Genomic DNA, 21,582 nt, shown 5'->3' on the forward strand with positions numbered 1-21,582 from the left:
AGTTAGGACTTTTTTTCGTTTCAAAGTCATGATTTTCAGTTTGGGACATTTTTGTATTGGCCATGTTTCCCCAGTCTAAAAAACAGGAAATGAACCATTCAAATATTCTCAATAAACGGCCCACATCCCTTCTATGGAATGGCGTCCCTAATTACTCCAAAGTTACTTTGACAAATCTGTTGTAAATTGTTCTCATAGTGTGACTTTGATTGCCCTTTTCAAAACCAACTTTTTCTGGTTTATATTTGAAACTGATGGATGCTTAGCACGAAACTCCATGTCGGCTTTCTACTTGCCTTATATCTTCAGTCATATAAAAGTATAAAGCATAAGTACATGCATAAGCGACATAACGTTGGCATGGAAGTGTTAACAATTACGTGCCCAGTAATGTTAAACGATCACTGAACTGTTAAAATAATGAAACGGCCAAGGGCAATTGTGCTCACCGTATAGATATTTGGTGGCTAGGAATTCATCCTGGTTAAGAAACATGCAACATGTATAGTGTATAGGTCAAACCAAAGTCGGTATGACATGTGATGTATCGTTGCTTGGAGTACCTACCATAAAAATATCATTAAAAACAAGTCACTAATAAACGAGATATTGCACTTTTTACCTGGTTTAGTTTTTGCCTCCTGGTGGCCAAGTTGAGTACCAGATCAGATCGAAATTCGGTGTCCGAGGTTACATGCTGTAGGGAGTCATTGACGTAGGGAGTCATGTGTACCAAATTTCAAGTTCATAGCTTTAGTGGTTAAGAAACGTGCAATAGTTACACTCAAACGACCAATTTACGCCATTTGACCTCTGTGAGCTTGAAAAGCAGGTTAAATCAAAAACTTATATGATGTGTGATGTATCCTTGCTAGGAGAACCTACCATAAAAATGTTATTGAAAACGAATCACTAATAAGCGAGATATCAAACTTTCTAAGTTTTCACTTTTGGCCAAGTTGAAAATCAGACCGGACTGAAATTCAGGGTCAAAGGCCAGCTGACCAAGGGGGTCCTTTGTACAAAGTCTCAAGTTCATAGCCTTAGGGGTTAACAAACGTGCTACAGTTATGCTCAAATTGCCAATTAAAGCAATTTGACCTCTGTGACCTTGACAAGTACGTCAAATCAAAAACCCGTACCATATGTGATGTATCTTTGCTAAGAGTATCTACAATAAAATTTTTACCAAAAACTAATCAGTAATAAGCGAGATATGGCACTATTCAAATTTTTCGTTTTGGCCCCCTGGTGGCCAAGTTAAGTATCAGACCGGACCGAAAATCAGTGTCACAGGTCATCTGACCTAGGGGGTCATGTGTACCAAGTTTAAAGTCCATAGCTTTAGTGGTTAAGAAACGTGCCATAGTTACACACAAATGGCCAATTCAATTCACACAATTTGACCTCTGCGACCTTGAAAATAGGGTCAAATCGAAAACCCGTAGGATATGTGATGTATCATTGCTCTGAGTACCTACCATAAAAATAAAATTGAAAACACGTCACTATTAAGCGAGATATTGCACTTTTTACTTTTTTTTTCTTTTGGCCCCCTGGTGGCCAAGTCAAGATTCAGATCAGACTAAAATTCGGTGTCAGAGGTTATATGATGTAGGGAATCATGTGTACCAAATTTCAAGTTCATAGCTTAATTGGTAAAGAAACTTGCCACAGTTACGCTCAAACGGCCAATTTATGCCATTTGACCTCTGTGACCTTGACAAGTAGGTCAAATCAAAAACCCGTACCATATGTAATGTATCCTTGCTAAGAGTATCTACCATAAAATTTTTACCAACAACTAATCAGTAATAAGTGAGATATCACACTATTTATGTTTTCAGTTTTAGCCCCCTAGTGGCCAAGTCAAGAATCAGACCGGACCGAAATTCAGTGTCAAAGGTCATCTGACCTAGGGGGTCATGCAAACAAAGTTTTGAGTCCATAGCCCTAGCGGTTAAGAAACCTGCCACTGTTTTAGAAATAGGATACGACGGACGACGACGACGACGGACACTGCGGTGTTGTATAGACTCCCCTACGGTGAGCCAAAAAGGTTAGTTTAGAAATATCTTGAAAATATGATTATTCCAAAATTTCATTTCCTTGCGCTATTTTGATAACTTGCTCTTTTCTTCAAACACCTTTTTCAAACACTCATTCATTCAAAACGTTTGTCCACTTAGGCAAATATGAGATCGAAGATGAATTGAAATGATGTTGTTCGTTACATTTTAACTTTGCCAGTTGGTCGGCATCAAAAGAAGACGAACCTTGTTTAATATATAGGTCTATTCATTAATAATGGCAACAATCTGACAAAGTAACAATCACGTGAAAATCTCGATATTTAATAATCTCTCCTTTAGGCCTGTACACCAAGTTAGAATTAATTGACTACATGTACTTGTTTGCATGGTCTTCGAATTTATAAGAAATGTCATAACAGAAAGTTGCAATTCTTACAGCAGCACTACCCTCCATACCAAATATTTCATGAACAAATCTTCCTGAAATTATCTTGAAACATGGGGCTCTATAAAAAAAGTGCTGCAATATACCAAAAATATCATCTGCATTTCTCTACTAAAACGCAGCATTATCAGACCATTCAATGGGTCGTACACCAACATAACCAAAGGTGGATTATTGCCCCTTATTAATTTTGAATGTTTACTTAGTGATGCAACATGGTAAGTCAGTCCAGGCAAAAGCCTGAGGCTAGTTAATCGAACAATGCTCAAGTATGTGAGTCAGACAGTCATCTATCAGAGACGTTTTGAAAGAAGCAGCCTAAGGGAAATTTTTTCACTGTACTACAAGACCGGATTTATAGCATAGCTTCATGCATGAACCAACGGTGATTTTAGGGCAGCATAACAGAGTTGTCGGCTGCTTCCCAAGAACCGCCAATTATTTTCGTGTTTTCTTTCTGATAGAAAAGTCCTCTTTGCCAGAGGCAGTCAGTTCATGTTTGACAATAATGCATGAACGGCTCACACAAAAGTAGGAGACTGTGTGCATGTCATGAGCAGGTCCCAGCTGAAGAGTTGGATCGAAACGGTGACTTTGATAACGTGAATGATCTTGAATATTCGAAACGTTAAGCTAGCTTCGCATTTAGGGCTGTGGGTTGAAAAACAATCATACATCGTTGCAATTATTGATGGCTGACCAAGTTTCTTGTCATTTTTCGATAGGAACAGTAGTTTTTGAGATATTTGTTCTTGTTGGGTCTGAACGCTTTATGGCCGAGTTTGATTATTTTAATGATGATGTTCCTAAAACTAACCGTGTTAATATTCAATACACTTTCATTGAATTTAAGCTACTGCCGGATTTGATGTCACGTTTTTGAACGCGACCTTCACAATTACTCGTTTCTGCTAGAGCGAAGTACCGTTTTTTCTGTTTTGTAAAATAAATTGTTGAAAAACTATTGCTCGAAGGCCGAGTTCAGACAACTGCAAAACCACTCAGAAAGTACAATAATGTACATAGTTATATTCAGCTAGACTTTAAGATACTGCCTTTACTTGCCTTACTTCCTAGACTTTAAGATACTGCAGGATATTTGAAATGTATAAAGCTAAGTCACTGTGTTTAGTGTTTCATGCGCACATTAACCAAGCACCACCGAGTCCTACATTATTATTGAATAATAATACAGGTTAAGACGGGGTGCGGGTCTCCCGAGGGACAATCGATGCATGCACGATTTAGTGCTCCGTTATGAATTAAGTCTGTCTCAGGTCAGCCAACCTTCAACAGGGCCACGGGTGGGTGTCCCCCCCCCCCCCCCCACATGAAAAACTAAACAGATTATGAACACTGTGAGTTCTCAACATGGTAGTCTAATCAACCAAAAATTCACTCTTACTAATTTGATAGAGCCTGCCTATCATGACATCATTTTATTGATGTCAATCTGTTATAGTTTACTAAGGTCTAGAAATTTTGTTTAGACTCATCAGAATGGTATCAATAACAGCGACTTTGGTTTTATATCGCAACTGACATCATATTATGTCAACAGTTACTTTTGTTATAAAGATATTACCAGATTTTCCCTACCCAGCCTGGTGTGTCAATATGATAGAACCCATTGTTCATGTCTTCGAAGTCCTTTGGATACAATTTCCATGAACATGACAAGATACTAGTATTTACCTACATTTACAGCATGTTGAACGTCAATGTTTTGTAAACTAATTAGGGATCCTGAAGCCTGCCTCGCCTTGCAGCAGGAAAGCAATGTGCTAATGAATTATTCTGGGATGTACTAAAATTGGTCCTACTCTATGCTGTGACTGTCGCCTGTCAGTCATGTCAGCACCTCAACTCAACAGATAACAAAGCTAGAAGTATATTTGACCGTGTCGCAGAAACTATCAGCAATAATCTCCAGCATTCATTTAACCTGTCTTATGCTTTAACTGTATTATGCCAGTGTCCGTGTCACAACTCAGCATGGATGTAATAAGGATGATAAGACACAGCGTAAATGCTGATCCATGGCCATCCCAACATATATACTCTGTCCTTTTGATGGTCTCCCCGGTTTGTGACTGTACAGCAGGAAAAATTTCCGCATGCGTCATGTTGTGACTGTCACATGCCACATTCCCTGGGACAATCAAAAATAGTTTTAACCACGCAGTTCCTACGTTAAAGCTGTGACTGTAATGGCAATCTTGTTTCAGTGTCCCAACACCATAAATCAATGAAAAACATGATGTAATAGTCCCATACTCCACGTTATGCTTTGACACTCTGTTCTCGGTCTCCACAGAATGGGAATGACATCGATTAAGTGTTTGTCTTCACATAAACCATCAACAACTATAACTACAAATTAGGCCCCTGTTATGCTGATAAGTCTCCTATTACTCTCACAGCCAACATAGATATTCCCATGCATTTTGACATGGGCTATAATGCGACAGCCTATTATAAGTGTCACATCTCAACAAGCATGGAAAGACGACAGGGTCTGACTGTCTGTCCCTGTGGACATAACAGAAACATTCAACTATATTCCACTACATTTGGGGGTGTTAGGCGTGGGATATGCTGCGACATCTTGTAATAGTGTTATATCTTAACATACACGGTTAGACGGTGATGTGACTATATTTCCAGGAAAATTCAGCGATTAGTCCTGCACTGTATGGCCTGCGTTATTATCTGATAGCTACCTACTCTTTTACCTGAACTGACTTGGAAAGACGGTACGTGTCTCTCTAGGAACAATAAGCAGTCTATTCCAAATCTTAGGTAATTGTCATGCTGCGACAGTCTCTTATTATTGTATCATCTCAACAGACATGCAAAGACAGGAGGAACAATCATATCTGACTTTTAGGCCCGACTTATGTTACGACAGTCTCTCATTAGTCTTGTTTGTGTCACATCTAAAACAGACAAGAAAGAACAGAATAGTAAATGTCTCTCCAGGAATTGCAATTCACTTTATTCCCACATAGATGTGGCTGTGTCTCTAGAAACAATCAAACATAATCCTTACCACCTGGTCAAAAGTTATGTTGCGACTGTCTTACACATATCTAGCGACTCAACAGGCATAGACAAAGGGGACGCGCCCGTCATGCTGTAAACAGTCAGAAATATTTCAAGGTCGATTTATGATGTGACTAAAAGTGGCCCATACAGTCTCGAATTTTTGTAATTAAATGTAGTTACTATTGTTCCTCGGGAGGTTATTTTGAATATACTCATGTCACCGAGTTCGGTATCATTGTTCTTTGCAGCGGGTTGACTTTTGTGAGAATGCGTTTGGTTTAAGACAAGTGTCTTGTGGAAAAACACACCACTAAACTCTTCAGACGACGGACAAATTCAGGAGATTGCTAAACACTCATCACAGAGCAGAGCGACTGCTTATGCATGCCCAATTCATGAACACAGATTGAGTATTGCGCTTGGTGATGGTGATTATTGCCTCATTACAATGAATGGTAAACATCAAGTAAGATGGAAAGTTATACAGTGCGTATCAAAAAAAGGTAATCCATGATCAGAGAGTTGATATGCCAAGGTTATTGATTTTGACAACTTACATTTGATTCACCATTTGACAGGTGCCCATCACATTTCTTTCATCACTTCTGTTAGACATGACAGAGTACAAAAAATGACCAGATCAATTGCACTTTTTCCAAGTCGTTCCAACTCTTAACTTCAGTTTTGTCAGTGCTCTACGGCTCCCGCTGGTCCACCTTCCAACGACACGCCCACTTGCCTTATTCCACACTTTCCCACCATATTTTGACCCTACTATATTTCAATGTCCTACGTGGTAGAGAGAACACCAGATTTTATGTTTGCCTTTGGAATATCTCTGTAAAAAGTAATAATTGGCTCGTGAACCTCGTTGTTTGGGAACGCTGAAACACAGACTGGCACATTTTCTGTTTTCCCCTCATGGTTTTTCTTCTAGTTGTCTGTTGTATGGAAACATTTAAACATGGGGGACAAACACAGGAATGATGTTTCACTTGCTTAAGCATAGACTTTTGGGAACTTAGATCCTCGAAAGTTCATAATTTGCTATGCATGGGGTGGAAAAGTAAGGTGTATGCAGCCCTTGCAAGTTTGTTGTTAGTCAAATAACACAGAAAATCTGTTTCGATTGAGGGACAAATGTATTTTTTAGCTCAAAAGGAACATTTCTATAGACACGCATTTTAGGATTACCTGACATCAGGGAGTTGTGGTCATTCAATGTTGTTCGTATAAGTCTTATTATGTTGAATGATCCAAAAAAGAAGTGAGTAGTTTGGTGTGATAATCCGATGTGGTATTTGCGAGATAATCACCGACAAATAAGGGTCTTTGACAGTAATGGCTAAATGATAATGTGATTGACAGCTATTTTGCCGTTTTGTTGCCTAATGTACCACCCGAGCAGCAAATATCATGAACCATTTGTTGATACTGCGGTTTTATTTTACATCTGTATAAAAAGGTCATTGCATCAGGTGGTTTTACGATTTTGTCTGTGCAGAGGCTGCAGTAGTGACAGACTGACGTTTTCACTGCTACTTTCTGCAGCACAGTGCTACTAATACAAAACGCTATGTCGACACACCAGTCTATCACCGCCTTGCGAACGTAAAGCGCAGAAAAAAAATTGTACAATACTCTGACGTGAGGAATCGGTCTGCCATCGCCCGTCCTACATGCGAACTTTGCTAAACTCGATTCACACTGATAGCAACCGTCAACGGTGTGATATGGACGCACTCATACCCTGCATTGTGGATCGGGTAAAATCCAAAAATAGCAAATATATATATTTTTTTATAACACACTTAATCAGGTTAATGCTTATTACTTAATGCTAATTTGGAATCATCAAAGGCCAACGCATTAAATAAACGCATCGATTGTCATCAACATGATCATGATAGAAGAGCCCGCCCAGGAAGGACACTCAATAAGTGAATTGCTTGTGGTGCGCATAGATGACCTTTTACAAAAGATAGGCAACGGCAAAAACTTATCCGCCTCCTATGTTAAATTGTGGAACTGACAACTATCATAAATATTGAGGGCGCTGATCATAATGGTCGGACTTATCGCGCACCCTGCAGACCAACATGAAAATAACCGTTAGATTATACTGCCGAAAGGTATCGAAAAACTTACGAAAGGTCTCGGAGTTCAAGAACTAAAGACATTACGAGAGGGATCGCCACTGGGCGTGTAATCCCATTAAGCGTCCCTGCACTTTACGAGAGATTTACGAGAGATTTTGTGACCGATGCAGATTTCGAGAGTTTTTCGAGAGTTGGTGTTCGTAGTGACAGACAGTACAGGATTGCAAACCAAAAACATGAGCATTGCTGCGTAACGAAACTGCAGTGGAATTCATACTACAATGTCATAATGTGACTTTCAAAATAATTGTTGTCACGGCCAATGACCAGACAGGGAGAAAACAAACGTAAATGGCGAGATTTGAGACGCAAGAAAACGGCCGCCATTTAGGCCTAGAGTTTATACCCCGAACCATGTCCATTGCTTGATGGTGTCATACCACAAACCATGTCCCTTGGTTGATGATGTCAGGAGTTAAAAATAGATTGGGGCACACAATGGGTTAGTACCTAAAAAAGCCAACTCACCCAAGTTATTTCAGTGTCTTCCGACCATATGATCTTCTAACACTGATAGTGATAATCTTCTAAACGAAAAACCACAGGCAATCACAACTGTAAGGCTACCATGAAACACCAGAATTTCCCCCAGATTCCAAAGGCCCTCCAAGAACAGAGAAGAAAGAGCCTCCTTGGAATCTCACAGGAAATCTCTTGATGATGACATTACAGCAGGAAATCCCATTGCATCTAAAAATAGATTGGAGCACCCACACATATGAAATGCCTCCAAAAACATCCATTCACCACACATATTTCAGCTTTTTTGTGCTAAGAACCCAGATTGATACTAATCCATTACATATGTACCGACATTGGTACAGTACATGATCCCAGAGTCTCAAAGGAGCATGCGCAAGAAACGGTCTTCTCTCTTATGATATAGATGCAGTCGAAATAAAACAGTCACCATTTTTCTATCATGTGATCATACGGGTCAGCGGGCAAGCACACTCTCCAACACAAGACCTCCCGCCTAATCCTCTGCCACTAGCTTCCATGTTAGAAAGTCACCGTACATTATACATTACATTGGAGCACACGTAATAATTCTAGCAAGGGTGTAAATGTATGTTTATTTTGGGGCGGGATATTCAAATCGGGAAAAAAACTTGGTCAAACGACATTTTGCTCACTACCTCCAACTGGTGATATAAATCGAAACTAATCTATTTTATATCAAAACTTCTATATCATGCGGACTTCTTCAACTTTATTTCAAGCTTTTATCTGCTGGAAAAAAGTGGCAAAAAAAACGTTTTTTGCTTTACACGTTTTCCCCCTGGTGGGCTGAATTTGACTCGAATCGCGTTGAATTTTTTGTAAACTGCTTAGGTCGTCTAGTTTTACCACCCAGCCAAATTTAAAGTGCCTAGGTCCTACGGTTACAAAATGCCCAACTTTCTCTACATATGGATGGAAGGATGGAAGGACAGGTACCAATCAAATAGCTATAGCACTAGCTCCGCTGACTTTGTCAGCTGAGCTAAAAATGGCAGATGTAAACTTGAACACTCATTTCCTACAAAGGAAGTCATTGTGGATCTACACTCTCAGGAGCAACAAACCCACAGGCTTGAATGTTATGGACAATGTATTGTCTGTGTAGATCCTTCACTATGTGTTGTTTTGTCTCCACTCTCCAAAACCCAGATGAAAGCATCATTTTACCAGAGACATTTGTATCACAAACTGGTTGTGATCCACCACTTCTAAACAAAAACTACACCTATCGGACCAACCTGGTACCATACATGCAAATGTATGTTTACATTGTATGACACCTGACCTCTCACCCAGATTCATGACTGGACAGGTTGGTGACCTCATGTCAACAAAGACATGCAGTCCGAGGAGTATATATATTGTACAAAATTGTTTTTCCGTTTGTAAATTTAAACCCTGAATGAAACGGCCAGGGGCCATTGTGCTCACCATCTAAATATTTGGTGGTTAGGAATTCATCCTGGTTAAGAAACATTCTACATGCATAGGAAACCATTCTATAGTTAACCAAAGTCTGTATGACATGTGATGTATCGTTGCTTGGAGTACCTACCATAAGAATATCATCAATAAGCGAGATATTGTACTTTTTAAGTTTTTTTAGTTTTGGCCTCCCGGCGGCCAGGTCCAGAATCAGATCAAATTGAAATTCGGTGTCTGAGGTAACATGACGTAGGGAGTTGTGTGCTCCAAATTTCAAGTTCATAGCTTTAGCGATTAAGAAACGTGCCATAGTTACACTCAAATGGCCAATTTACGCCATTTTATCTCTGTGACCTTGAAGAGTAGGTCAAGTCAAAACCCTGTATGTTAAGTGACGTATCCTTGCTAGGAGAACCTACCATAAAAATATCATCCAAAACAAGTCAGTAATGAAACAGCCAGGGGCCATTGTGCTCAACGTATAGATATTTGGTGCTTTGGAATTCATCCAAGCTAAGAAACACTGTACATGTACAGTATATAGGTCAAACCAAAGTCGCTATGACATGTGACGTATCATTGCTTGGAGTAAGTACCAAAAGAATATCATGAAAAACAAGTCACTAATAAACGAGATATTACACTTTTACCTATTTTAGTTTTGGCCTCCTGGTCGCCAAGTTGAGTACCAGATCAGATCGAAACTCAGTGTCCAAGGTTACATGAAGTAGGGAGTCGTGTACCAAATTTCAAGTTCATAGCTTTAGTGGTTAAGAAACATGCCATAGTTACACTCAAACGACCAATTTACGCCATTTGACCTCTGTGACCTTGAAAAGCAGGTCAAATCAAAACTCATACGATATGTTATGTATTCTTGCTAGGAGAACCTACCATAAAAATTTTATTGAAAACGAATCACTAATAAGCGAGATATCACACTTTCTAGGTTTTCACACTTTCTAGGTTTTGGCCCCCTGGTGGCCAAGTCAAGAATAAGACCAGACTGAAATTCAGGGTCAGAGGTCACCTGACCTAGGGGGTCCTTTGTACAAAGTCTCAAGTTCATAGCCTTAGGGGTTAACAAACGTGCCACAGTTACGCTCAAATGGCCAATTTACGTCATTTGACCTCTGTGACCTTGACAAGTACATCAAATCAAAAACCCGTCTCATATTATGATACGGGTAAATCAAAAACCCGTATCATAATATGATACAGGTTGTTGATTTGATGTACTGATTCGATTTTGGTTTTGGCCCCCTCCTGGTGGCCAAGTTAAGAATCAGACCGGACCGAAAATCAGTGTCACAGGTTATCCGACCTAGGGGGTCAAGTGTACCACGTTTAAAGTTCATAGCTGTAGTGGTTAAGAAACGTGCCATAGTTACACAAACAGCCAATTCACAACATTTGACCTCTGTGACCTTGAAAACACAGTAAAATCAAAAACCCATAGGATATGTGATGTAGCCTTGCTCTGAGCACCTACCATAAAAATAAAATTGAAAACAAGTCACTATTAAGCAAGATATTGCACTTTTTACCTTTTTATTTTTGGCCCCTGGTGGCCTAGTGGAGAATCAGATCAGATCGAAATTCAGAATCCAAGGTTACATGACGTAGGGTGTCATGTGTACCAAATTTCAAGTTCATAGCTTTATTGGTTAAGAAACCTGCCACAGTTACACTCAAACGGCATATTTACGCCATTTGACCTCTGTGACTTTGAAAAGTAGGTCAAATCAAAAACACGTATGATGTGTGATATATCCTTGCTAGGAGTACCTACCATAAAAATTTCATAAAAAACAAATCACTAGTAAGTGAGATATCACACTATTTATTATTTCAGTTATGGCCCCCTATTGGCCAAGTCAAGAATAAGACCGGACCGAAATTCAGTGTCAAAGGTCATCTGACCTGGGGGGGGGGGGGGGGGGGGGGGGGTCATGCATACAAAGTTTTCAGTACATAGCCCTAGCGGTTAAGAAACATGCCACTGTTGTTGAAATAGGATACGACGGACGACGACGACGACGTACGACAGACACTGCGGTGTCGTATAGACTCACCGTACCGGTGAGCCAAAAAGCTTGACAAAAAGCGAAAAAAGCTATTGGTTTAAAGCCGGTGTTGGGTGTTTCCCCATATTTAAAAGTTCATATTGCCCATAGCTAGACCATTATGCCAAGTTTCAGCCATCTAACCCAGGCGGTTACAAAACACTTTCTGCTAACGGACGACAGACGCAACGGTTTCGTATGAGCTCCCCAGGTGAGCCATATTTAAAAGTTCATATTGCCCATAGCTAGACCATGCCAAGTTTCAGCCATCTAACCCAGGCGGTTACAAAACACTTGGACGACAGACGCAACGGTTTCGTATGAGCTCCCCAGGTGAGCCAAAGAGGCAAAAGCAACCACTTATCAGCTCAGATCACGAAATAACATTCAGAAACTTTTTCTGCTTTTCTTTTGGTAGTTCTCACTGGTGACACAAACCAACACAATGCAGCCCAATTGCAACGCATTCATGGAAACAAAAGCTGCCGGCGTGGAAATGATTTGAGATCAAACCGTAAGGGTACCATAAACATATTATACTAGTGTTATAGCCTCATAGTACTTTTAATGTGTGGCAACAACTATTGGTTGCATCAACAGTAATACAGGTTGTGAAGCTGTTTACATTCTGCAACAAGAAGTCCTCGCAAGTACAGATGATTGATTCTGCTGTTGTAAGGATAAGCTAATGGTGGTTGTGACCACACATGGTGCGAGTGGAGAGAGTATACATGATGTTCCGTTGCACTTTGATAAAAAAGTCCCTGGGAGATGAACCAAGGTACCCCACCCTACTGTTGGCAGACTCAAAGTTCTCAAAGTGCAAGGCATCTGGAGAACTATACCTTATAGCTCATTCGGGAAAAAGAGTTGAGGAAGTGGCCGCTGCAAAAAAACATCGTAAAAGTAAAATCAGGGATATATCCACAACTGCAGAGGGGCTAGGTGCTCTTGTCCAAAAAAAGGGGCAATATGACGCGCGCATGGCAGAGTGGATGGAGTAGAATGGGCAATACTAGTATGACGCGAGCGTGCGGAGTGTCAGACCAGTTAATCCAAGTACAAGTACTAGTAGAGTTAAGTCAAGCTGTGTAATACAGTATTTGCGTGTTGATGATTTTTATGACATAAAAATCATCAACACACCAATACTGTACATAATGTCTAATCTTGTTTTGCACCAACTTTCTAATTTTCTTTTCCTTTCCTTCTTCCTTGGATGTAAAAACCCTATACCCTACACTTGAGGCCCATGGATACTGCTGCTGCTACATGTACACATCAGTTTATCTCAATCAATCAATCATTGAGGCAGATCTCTTGGGACTCCCCGATGAAAGTGTTTTGCACTATGACCACCCTACACACATGACAGAAAACGTCATCAGAAGTCATGCATGGAACAATAGGCCTGCATTAGGTCTACATTAAAGCGAACTGGAACCGCCAAGCCAGTTCGTATGACCTCGTTTTCATTTCCCGGGTATCGGGTGATCAGAACGAGGCATGAATGAAACATGGCGCCTAGCTGTCAATCATTCAGTGACGTCACTACTATGGAATTTACTACAAAAATTCATGAATGAAAGATCGCATGACTCACGTGATTCTCACATGATTCTCAATAATAACAAATTGAACTGCGCATGCTTGGGCACTGGGGGCGGAGCTACAAATCTGAACTCGAATAGGAAGTTGGAAGTTTGACTTTCTCGGGCGGTGAAAGTCGAAAAGTTGAATAAATCGCTCGGCGGTTCCAGTTCGCTTTAATGTTAATTTTCTATTAAAAAACGGAGGTGAATGTAGCCTACTAGCAAACGAACTTTCAGTCGGCCTTTCTCATTATTAGGCCCTATTGTATTGTTGCGAAGTTAATATCTCTGTCAATCCTGATTTGACACCTTTGGCAATGACCCATATGAACCATACTTTTTGATAAATAACTACTTTTCATTTTTTGCAAAATTTATTAGGATTATTAGACCGAAACAGATTTGGATGAATAAATCTCGGCATTTGCGTTTGAGAGTAATGTATCTGGAAGAGGCTTTGCCAGACAAGGTTACATCAGAAAGTCGGAAATCACCTTGGATATACATCACCTGCGTGCATCAACGGAATGACATAGGCCTACCAATAGATAAGAAACGCAGAAGATCGTCAATGCTGCGTATCATTTTGGTGGCAAACAAAGCTTTCAATCATTCAACCAATTCAAATACCAGCAGTATATTATATTCTCTCCACCAAGTACAGTCATTACATAATTGTAAAGAAGATTCAATACCAAATACAAACATGAGAACACCTCATAATTTATTATTGACGAAAGGCCGCATCTCTGCATCAGCGCGCCAAACAGTAAGCACGTGAAGCTTCTTTAGTAATATAAATGGCCGCGGAGCGCACTGATCGCCCGCTGCATACAATACAATTGCATCGATGAGGTGCCACTGAGCAGACGATACGCAGAAGGCTGTTCATTTATGTTTCTCTTTGGCAACCTCGTCCGCCGATTTGTGTGACTGTTATTTGTGTACCGTTGTCATAGTATTATTATAAAGGGGTGTTTGCTGGGGGGAACTAGCTGGTAGATGAGTTCAATTATAACTTAAGCATAAAATCCGTTTCGATGCTATATTTCATATATACTGGTATTTACAACAGTCACTACACAATGGTCAACACGTATTCACAGATAGGAGCATCCTAAATCTGGATGTGCCCAGGTTGGAATCCAAACCCTGAATGGCTAAACCTACTAAAATACTATGCCAAGAAAACTTTGGCTTGACAACATAAATTCCCAAATACAAGATGATAAAACAAAGGCCTAAGCTGTTACAAACACAGTCACAGACTACAGAGGGAGTTGTCTTCATAGCAATTACCCCAGAATAAAGGGTGCCTCTAATACCAGGAAGTGGTTGTCACCAAAGTGCTAAGCAAACTTAGATAAAAACAATGGCTGGCAAATAGAACTATTGTAAAGATATGAAATCCTAATGAATGAGTTGGTACATGTATGAAAACTAAGGAGAAATGGAACATCTAACTTAAATTGAGACAAATAATAAAACTTAATTTTGGAATGCAAAAGCCACCATAAAAGTATATTGGTTCCTGGAAGCGAGAATGACTATCTTGGTGCCGAACGACCACGTGGCATTGAGCAAGTTATTCCGACATCGGCACAAGACACGGAATTGATTTGGAGGTAAAATCGGGATAGTTTCATCTGATGGGGGGATTGACGGCAAGGCGAACGCAAGGGGCATGCACGGCGCATCTTTGTGGGTTTAAAGGGCGGACAGGCGGGCTTTGGAACAGATAAGGGCAGAACGGCGCATCACTTTGCTAACTAACGATCAATTAATGTTTGTATGTGATTGTTGAACAAGAATTTTAGTTTTAAAGAGTTCAGAAGGTGTGACATATTCCTGGGACCTTTTTTGCCGACTTCAACATTTCATCAATACAAGATATCGCTTTGTGTGCAGCAATATTTTACATTATTTTTATTTCTTTGTGTCCCAGACAGATTACTCTTCCCAATTAAATATAGTATGAGAATTAACTCCTTCCCACGGTGGAAATATTTACGTCTTGCAATGGGTGTATGAAAATTCAACCACTCAGGGACATACTCAGTATCTAAACTCACTAAAGGGGAAGTTTGGAAATTATACGTTGTGAGGAGAAGTAGCAAGCCAGCTTTCACTGCTCTACCACCATTTTAGCTGTGATTGAAAGTCAACACTAGACTAAACTTCAATATATTGGAACAAACTGCTTATCTTGATTGATATAGTCCCGCTCATGAAAATCGCAACTAACACATTATGCTTTTTTCAGTCACTTACCTTTCTGGTCATGAAACAGACTTTTAACACTCGCTTCAGGAGTTTGGAAAAAAAGTGATGCCATGGTGTTGTATTCCCCATCACTACAGAAAAACTGAAAGTAAAAGATTTTTTTAATATTATGCATTTTATCACTTAAAAATAGCATCGCAAAGCAAGCATAACCCCTCAGCCCACACCTGCTGAAGGTGATATGATAGTAACGTTGGCTCATGCCCATCATTCAGATGAGATATAGCTGAAAGCAGTTTGTGAGAAAAAGGGACTGTTTTGGCTGATGAGCAAAAGTGCCAAAGTACACAATGGCACTTTAGGACCATCATATAACTCAAGTACGGTCAATTTAGGCTATTTGATCCCTGTGACCTTGAAAAGTAGGTAAAATTAATGAAAAATGGCCAGGGCCATTGTGCTCACCTCATGTGGAGGAAAGATGGATAAAGAGCATGGTATTGTGTCATGTAGTGTTAGGTTTGATGTAGGTCCAAGCAATTACAATTTCCCCAAAATGGCCAATTTACAGTACATTCGACCTATGTGACCTTGAAAAGTAGGTCAAATCAAAGAAGACCCGGGTGACACATTGAATGGTTGTTAGAACTACATGTACCTATGATATAAAATTGGTGCCAATCGGGCAAGTCATTACTAGAAATAATGGCATTTTGAAGAATTTAGGATTTGGCCCCCCTCCCTGGAGGCCAAACGGCAAATCAGATCGCACCAAACTTCGGTACCTGCGATCACCTGACCAAGGGGTACATGTGTACTTAATTTGTGATCAATAGTCATTGCAGTTAAGAAACGTGCCATAGTTACAGCCTGACGGCGAATTTACGCCATTTGACCTCTGTGACCTTGACAAGAAGGTCAAATTAAAAACCTGTGTGACATATACTGTATGGTGGTTAGATGTACCCATGATATCAAATTGGTGGCAATCGGGCAAGAAGTTAAGGAATAATCACATTTTTAAGGTTTTTGGATTTTGCCACCTGGTGGTCAAGTGGTGAATCATATTGGACCAAACTTCGGTCCCTGAGATCACCTGACTAAGGGGTAAATCTGTACCAAATTTGGTATCAATAGTCATTGCAGTTTAGAAACGTGCCATCGTTACATCCCAATGGCCAATTTACACCATTTGACCTCTGTGACCTTGAAAAGGAGGTCAAATCAAAAACCCGGAGGATAAATGATGCACCTTTGCTAGAAGTACCTACCATATTTTTTTCAAAATTTCCCGACTACTATTAAGGGAGATATTGCATATTTTCACTTTTAACGTTTGGCCCCCTGGTGGCCAAACCATGAAACGAATCGGACCGAAACTTGGTCTCCAAGGTGTCATAACATAAGGGTACATGTGTACCAAGTTTCAACTCAATAGCTCTAACAGTTACGAAACGTGCCCTGCTAACGGACGACGGACGACGACGGACGACGACGACGACGACGACGACGACGACGACGACGACGACGACGACGACAACGACGACGACGACGACGACGGACGACGGACGCCACGGTATGGGATAAGCTCACCTCTGCGAAGAGGTGAGCTAAAAACCCAGGTATTATGCCATGTAGTCTCATTAGCAGTGTCCATAGTAAAAATACCGCCAAAAGTAATTTTTCACATGAAGCACCCCCCTGGGGCCAAGCGTGGTTCAAAAATCACCAAATGCCAAAAGGCGCAATGGCACCATAAGACCTTCAAACCAGAAAATGAAATGCCGGGCATTTATGGATACGGAGATAGGCTCCGGAAACGAGTTCATTGGCAAAACGTACCGACAGACAGATCCACCCATGGACCGACCGACAGATGGACAATACCCCAATGAACTAATTATTGCCGCCGAGAGATATACGAAAGGGTTGTCGTAGCATGGATCATTCTGGCTTGTTCTTGCACTGGTCGACGAAGTCAGACGCCTGTATTAACCCCCCCCCCCCCCCACTTCCTCACTTTTTATTCATTTCTATACAAATTTCAGAACCCAAATTTTTGGCCTGCAAAAAAAACCTTTGAAATCCACGAGAATCTGGGTCTGGAAAATTTGAAAGACTAGAATGCTGTAGGAATGATTTTGCAAGTTAAATGGCTGGATGGAAACGGGATCAGAGGCAGAAGTCGAGGAAGTATATTAATATGTTTTCTTAATGGGGTAGCTGATTTTTGATCGGGGCAGTGCAATTTTCAACGGGGCTATATATGTCCATATCAAATTTCAATGGGGCAGGCCGCCCCATGACAACGGCCTGTGGAGAAGGCTTATTGGCCCCTTATATGATCTGAGACTTAAGTTGAACTTTCAAAAAAATGAAATTAAAAAAAAATGAAAAAACTTTTATTCATTTATTTTTTATCATATATTTTGGATGGTCCCTTTAAGTCTTTTTATACTTTAAGGAACTGTACACAGTGCCGCCTGTTCCCATATTTTCATACCCTTTAAGTCTTTATATCAACATACAGGCCTTGGTCTTTTCTACAAAACACTTTAAATTTTGAAAATCAGTCTATAAACAAGGATTAAACATGACTTTAAAGTAATTGTAATTATCATTGTTTCTGTTCTAATTAGCTGTACATGAAACAATACATTGCTCAACCCATCACATGACCTTTTCAGTAGTTTTTTGAGCAAATTTGAAAGTGAATTAACCATTAAATACTGATAAATTGTATGAGAACCATGGAAATTGACATAGAAGTGTTTTTTGGGATGCTAATCTGATTCAATGTTTTTTTCCTGAAAAGTGGTTAATTTACTCATTCCCATACATTTTAAGTCACAACCAATGATTTATTGGTTGAGTAAGCATCGTATGGTTCAAAGAAACAATATTTAACATATAGTGGCCATCTTGGCTTGGCGGCCATCTTTTCCTGGCGGCCATATTGGATTTCGGAGAGCGTACTTGATATGTGTCATGCATGTAGCATATCAAAATAGAGCTTGTAAAGAGCACTGTATGAATTTAGCTAGGGCAAGTTAATATGAACAACCTATTGTACAAGAATATAACAAGAATAGCTCCTTCAACATCGCAGGAATAGTCCCGTTAAGTCTTTCAAATCTATTTGTGAACTAGTTCCAAAAGTGTTAATTCCAAGATGCGGGATCTGGTGGGGTCGTTTCTTGTTGGTTAAGCCCGTTTGGTACATCCTCCAATGATTGTAGTGGGTCTTGTCCGTGAAAAACATCCTCTGTCAGGCCAGCAGCAGCAGCAAAAAGACCACTCCCTCCAGTGTCACTCTTCTTTTCGTTTTTCTTTTTGACCATGGTGATTGATGTTGCCCTGAAATTTGGAGAACAAGAGGCCCAAGGGCCTGGCGCTCAGCTGAAATGGATAGGTGAAGGCAAGGGCCAAGTGTGTGTCGGTACCGTTATTATGAGGCAACGTGAAGCTATAACGTCTAGCACGCAGAAGTGCTGATGCGAAAGACCTTCTTGCTATATCAGTGCATGCTGAAGTACTGAGTTGACGTCACCCTGGTATTATGACGTAAAGTCATTTCTATTGCCGTTGCAGTAGTGGGGTGTGTGATGACGTCAAGGAGTTGTGTGGTGACGTCAAAGAGTGGAGTCCTTGTCTTCATGCAGCATAGGTGGAACTAATAACATGCACATGGACACAAGGTACATAATTATTACAGTGTATTTTGTGAGGTGGGGTCTGGTGCTTTACAATGGTCAAATGAACCGACTGTTGTCTGGACATTGATGAAGTGGATGCAGCCAAATGTTTGGGACGGTCTTTTTTGTATGTGAAGAAAAGAAGATAAAGAGTTGGTTAACAAAATGAACTTTATTGGTGCGGCAGATATTTGATGCCTTTCGGCAGATATTTGAAGCGCCTTGCGGCAGATATTTGATAACGCTCTCCGGGAATGGAAAGCAGTAAAACGAGTAAGCACACCTTACTCTGAATGTGGGAACAGCAAGTGCTTTCCTGGACTTGAAATGTGCCAACGACTCCTCTTGCAATAACCAACAACAGTTGATCTGTAAAAAAAGAGAAGAGAAATTAACACTGACTAAATAAAAAAGGGTGACATAGACGGGGAAATGTACACCACCGGATACAGTCTGTGCTTGATCAGGCATCGGTCAGATGATATCCTGAACAAGGCATCTATGGAAGCAAATCCAGAAAGAGACTTAACCTTCGAAGGGCACACTTATTACTCAGTGAAAAGTCAGTCCTGTGGGCTGTTTTCCAATTCAAAATAAAAGTGTAACCTCTTTAAATTAGTCTCACAGACTGAACCATAACACTCAACAGCCAACCGTGCCCACATGATGTGAGCCAAGAGCTGGGCTTAAAGATGAGCGAGTGGTGTACTACATTTTGAAAATTGTCTATCGTCTACGACATGTGACAGAACAGGATCTAGTGGACTTAATGATGAGGTACTATCAAATAAGGTGTCCATCAAATGAATCATGAGGGCCTGTTGAGTTATACTCTAAGCCTGTCCTACAGGGCTAGGCTATGGTTTTTGTCTTTTTTACAGCTACAGTACATCCATGCACAGCGCAGTGTACAGACAGTACAGGATTGCAAACCAAAAACATGAGCATTGCTGCGTAACGAAACTGCAGTGGGATTCATACTACGATGTCATAATGTGACTTTCAAAATAATTGTAAACAAACGTAAATGGCGAAATTTGTTGCAAAATTGCCATCCACAACAACTCAGGGACCGTAGCCAAAATGGCCGACGGCGAATTCTCCGGTCGCTAGCGCAGTCCATAAACAAGCATCAATTTTACCAACTTTGGGCGCAAGCCTGGTCATCAAAGTTACAGAACTGTTAGAAATACATCCAAACAACATATATATACAGTTAAAAGTGCATAAAAATCCCGTTTCAACCTCCGGACGCTACCTTTTTTTCTCCGCCAGACGCCGGGCCCTACCGGTCGTTATTTAGTGCGACCGCCACCAGAGTGTTTATCACGATCTTTCGCCGTTTTAATTGCGCGTTTTAGGCAGATTAATCAATTATTACATGCATGCATTATATATCACCGAAATGATAATTGCGTAGGCTATTTGAAACTAAGTTCAGATATTATTTTTGATCTTTGAATTGAATTTAGGCGAGTGATTTTTGACACCCGGTCGACATATCAGGACTTGCAAAATTCACGCGAGATCGCTTGCTTCATCGGCACGTTTGAAAATCGAATTTCACAAATTCTACAAATATTTATCACATACCATATGTATCACCACAAAGGTAACTCTCTAGACTATTTGAAACCAAGTTCAGATACTTATTTTCACAAAAATTCGAAGCTATGCAAGCGATTTTTCAGTGGTAGAGATCGACGGAAACAAATTTCTCGCTCTAAAATGACATGAGACGAGCACCAACTTTCGCTAATTTGTGCACAAAATTTCCGCAATATTATAAAAAACTATCGATAAATCTGAATTATATAGACTCTTTTCAGTACCTAAACAAATTTCAGGTACATGGTCATGTTGATTAAAAGAGTATCAACCGATTGAACATGAGAAAGTTCACTCATCTTCATTGAAGCAGCGACTACCGCCATTTTTAAATGGTGGCATCTCTTCTATCGATCGGCCAATCAGCGGCACTGCTTGCAAAAAGTTGAGCCACCGCCAAATTTGAAATCGCCAAAATTCAGTCAATGTGCCTGCAGCGCCAACTGGCGGTGAAAACTATATTAATTCCATTAAAAGTAAAAAATGAAAAAATATTAAAAAATATTCAGCCACATTTGAAAACAATATTTGCTCTGTGGACCGAGGTAAAAAGGGAAAGAAATCTAAACGCGAAATGACCTCATTCTCTTAATACAGGTCGGATCGCGCTGATTTTTCGTGTTTTGAGTTCACCTTGGGCAACTCCTAATTTAGCACCGTCAACGAAGTGGCTAGGCCTTCCCAATCAGAAATGTCCAATTTTGTCCACAGATGGGTCCCTAGATGGATGGATGGATGGATGGATGGATGGATTGCAGGACGGACACCATTTGAACAGCTATTC

At 40.3% G+C, this 21,582-nt stretch overlaps 1 protein-coding gene across 6 annotated transcripts in view; it reads right to left on the reverse strand.

Moving 5' to 3' along the window:
- LOC135488681 (H(+)/Cl(-) exchange transporter 7-like) overlaps positions 1 to 21,582 on the reverse strand; it is a 353,896-nt gene that overhangs the window by 223,188 nt on the left and 109,126 nt on the right. For all 6 annotated transcript variants that reach the window (XR_010447011.1, XM_064773357.1, XM_064773347.1 and 3 more), the window contains exon 13: positions 15,544 to 15,637. Coding sequence is in view for 5 of the 6 variants with exons in the window: in XM_064773357.1 (XP_064629427.1) it covers positions 15,544 to 15,637 (94 nt within the window). In the remaining variant the exon portion in view is untranslated. The remainder of the gene's footprint in view (positions 1 to 15,543; positions 15,638 to 21,582) is intronic.

The sequence above is a fragment of the Lineus longissimus genome, chromosome 1, assembly GCF_910592395.1.
Source record: "Lineus longissimus chromosome 1, tnLinLong1.2, whole genome shotgun sequence".
Taxonomy (NCBI): Eukaryota; Metazoa; Nemertea; class Pilidiophora; order Heteronemertea; family Lineidae; genus Lineus; species Lineus longissimus.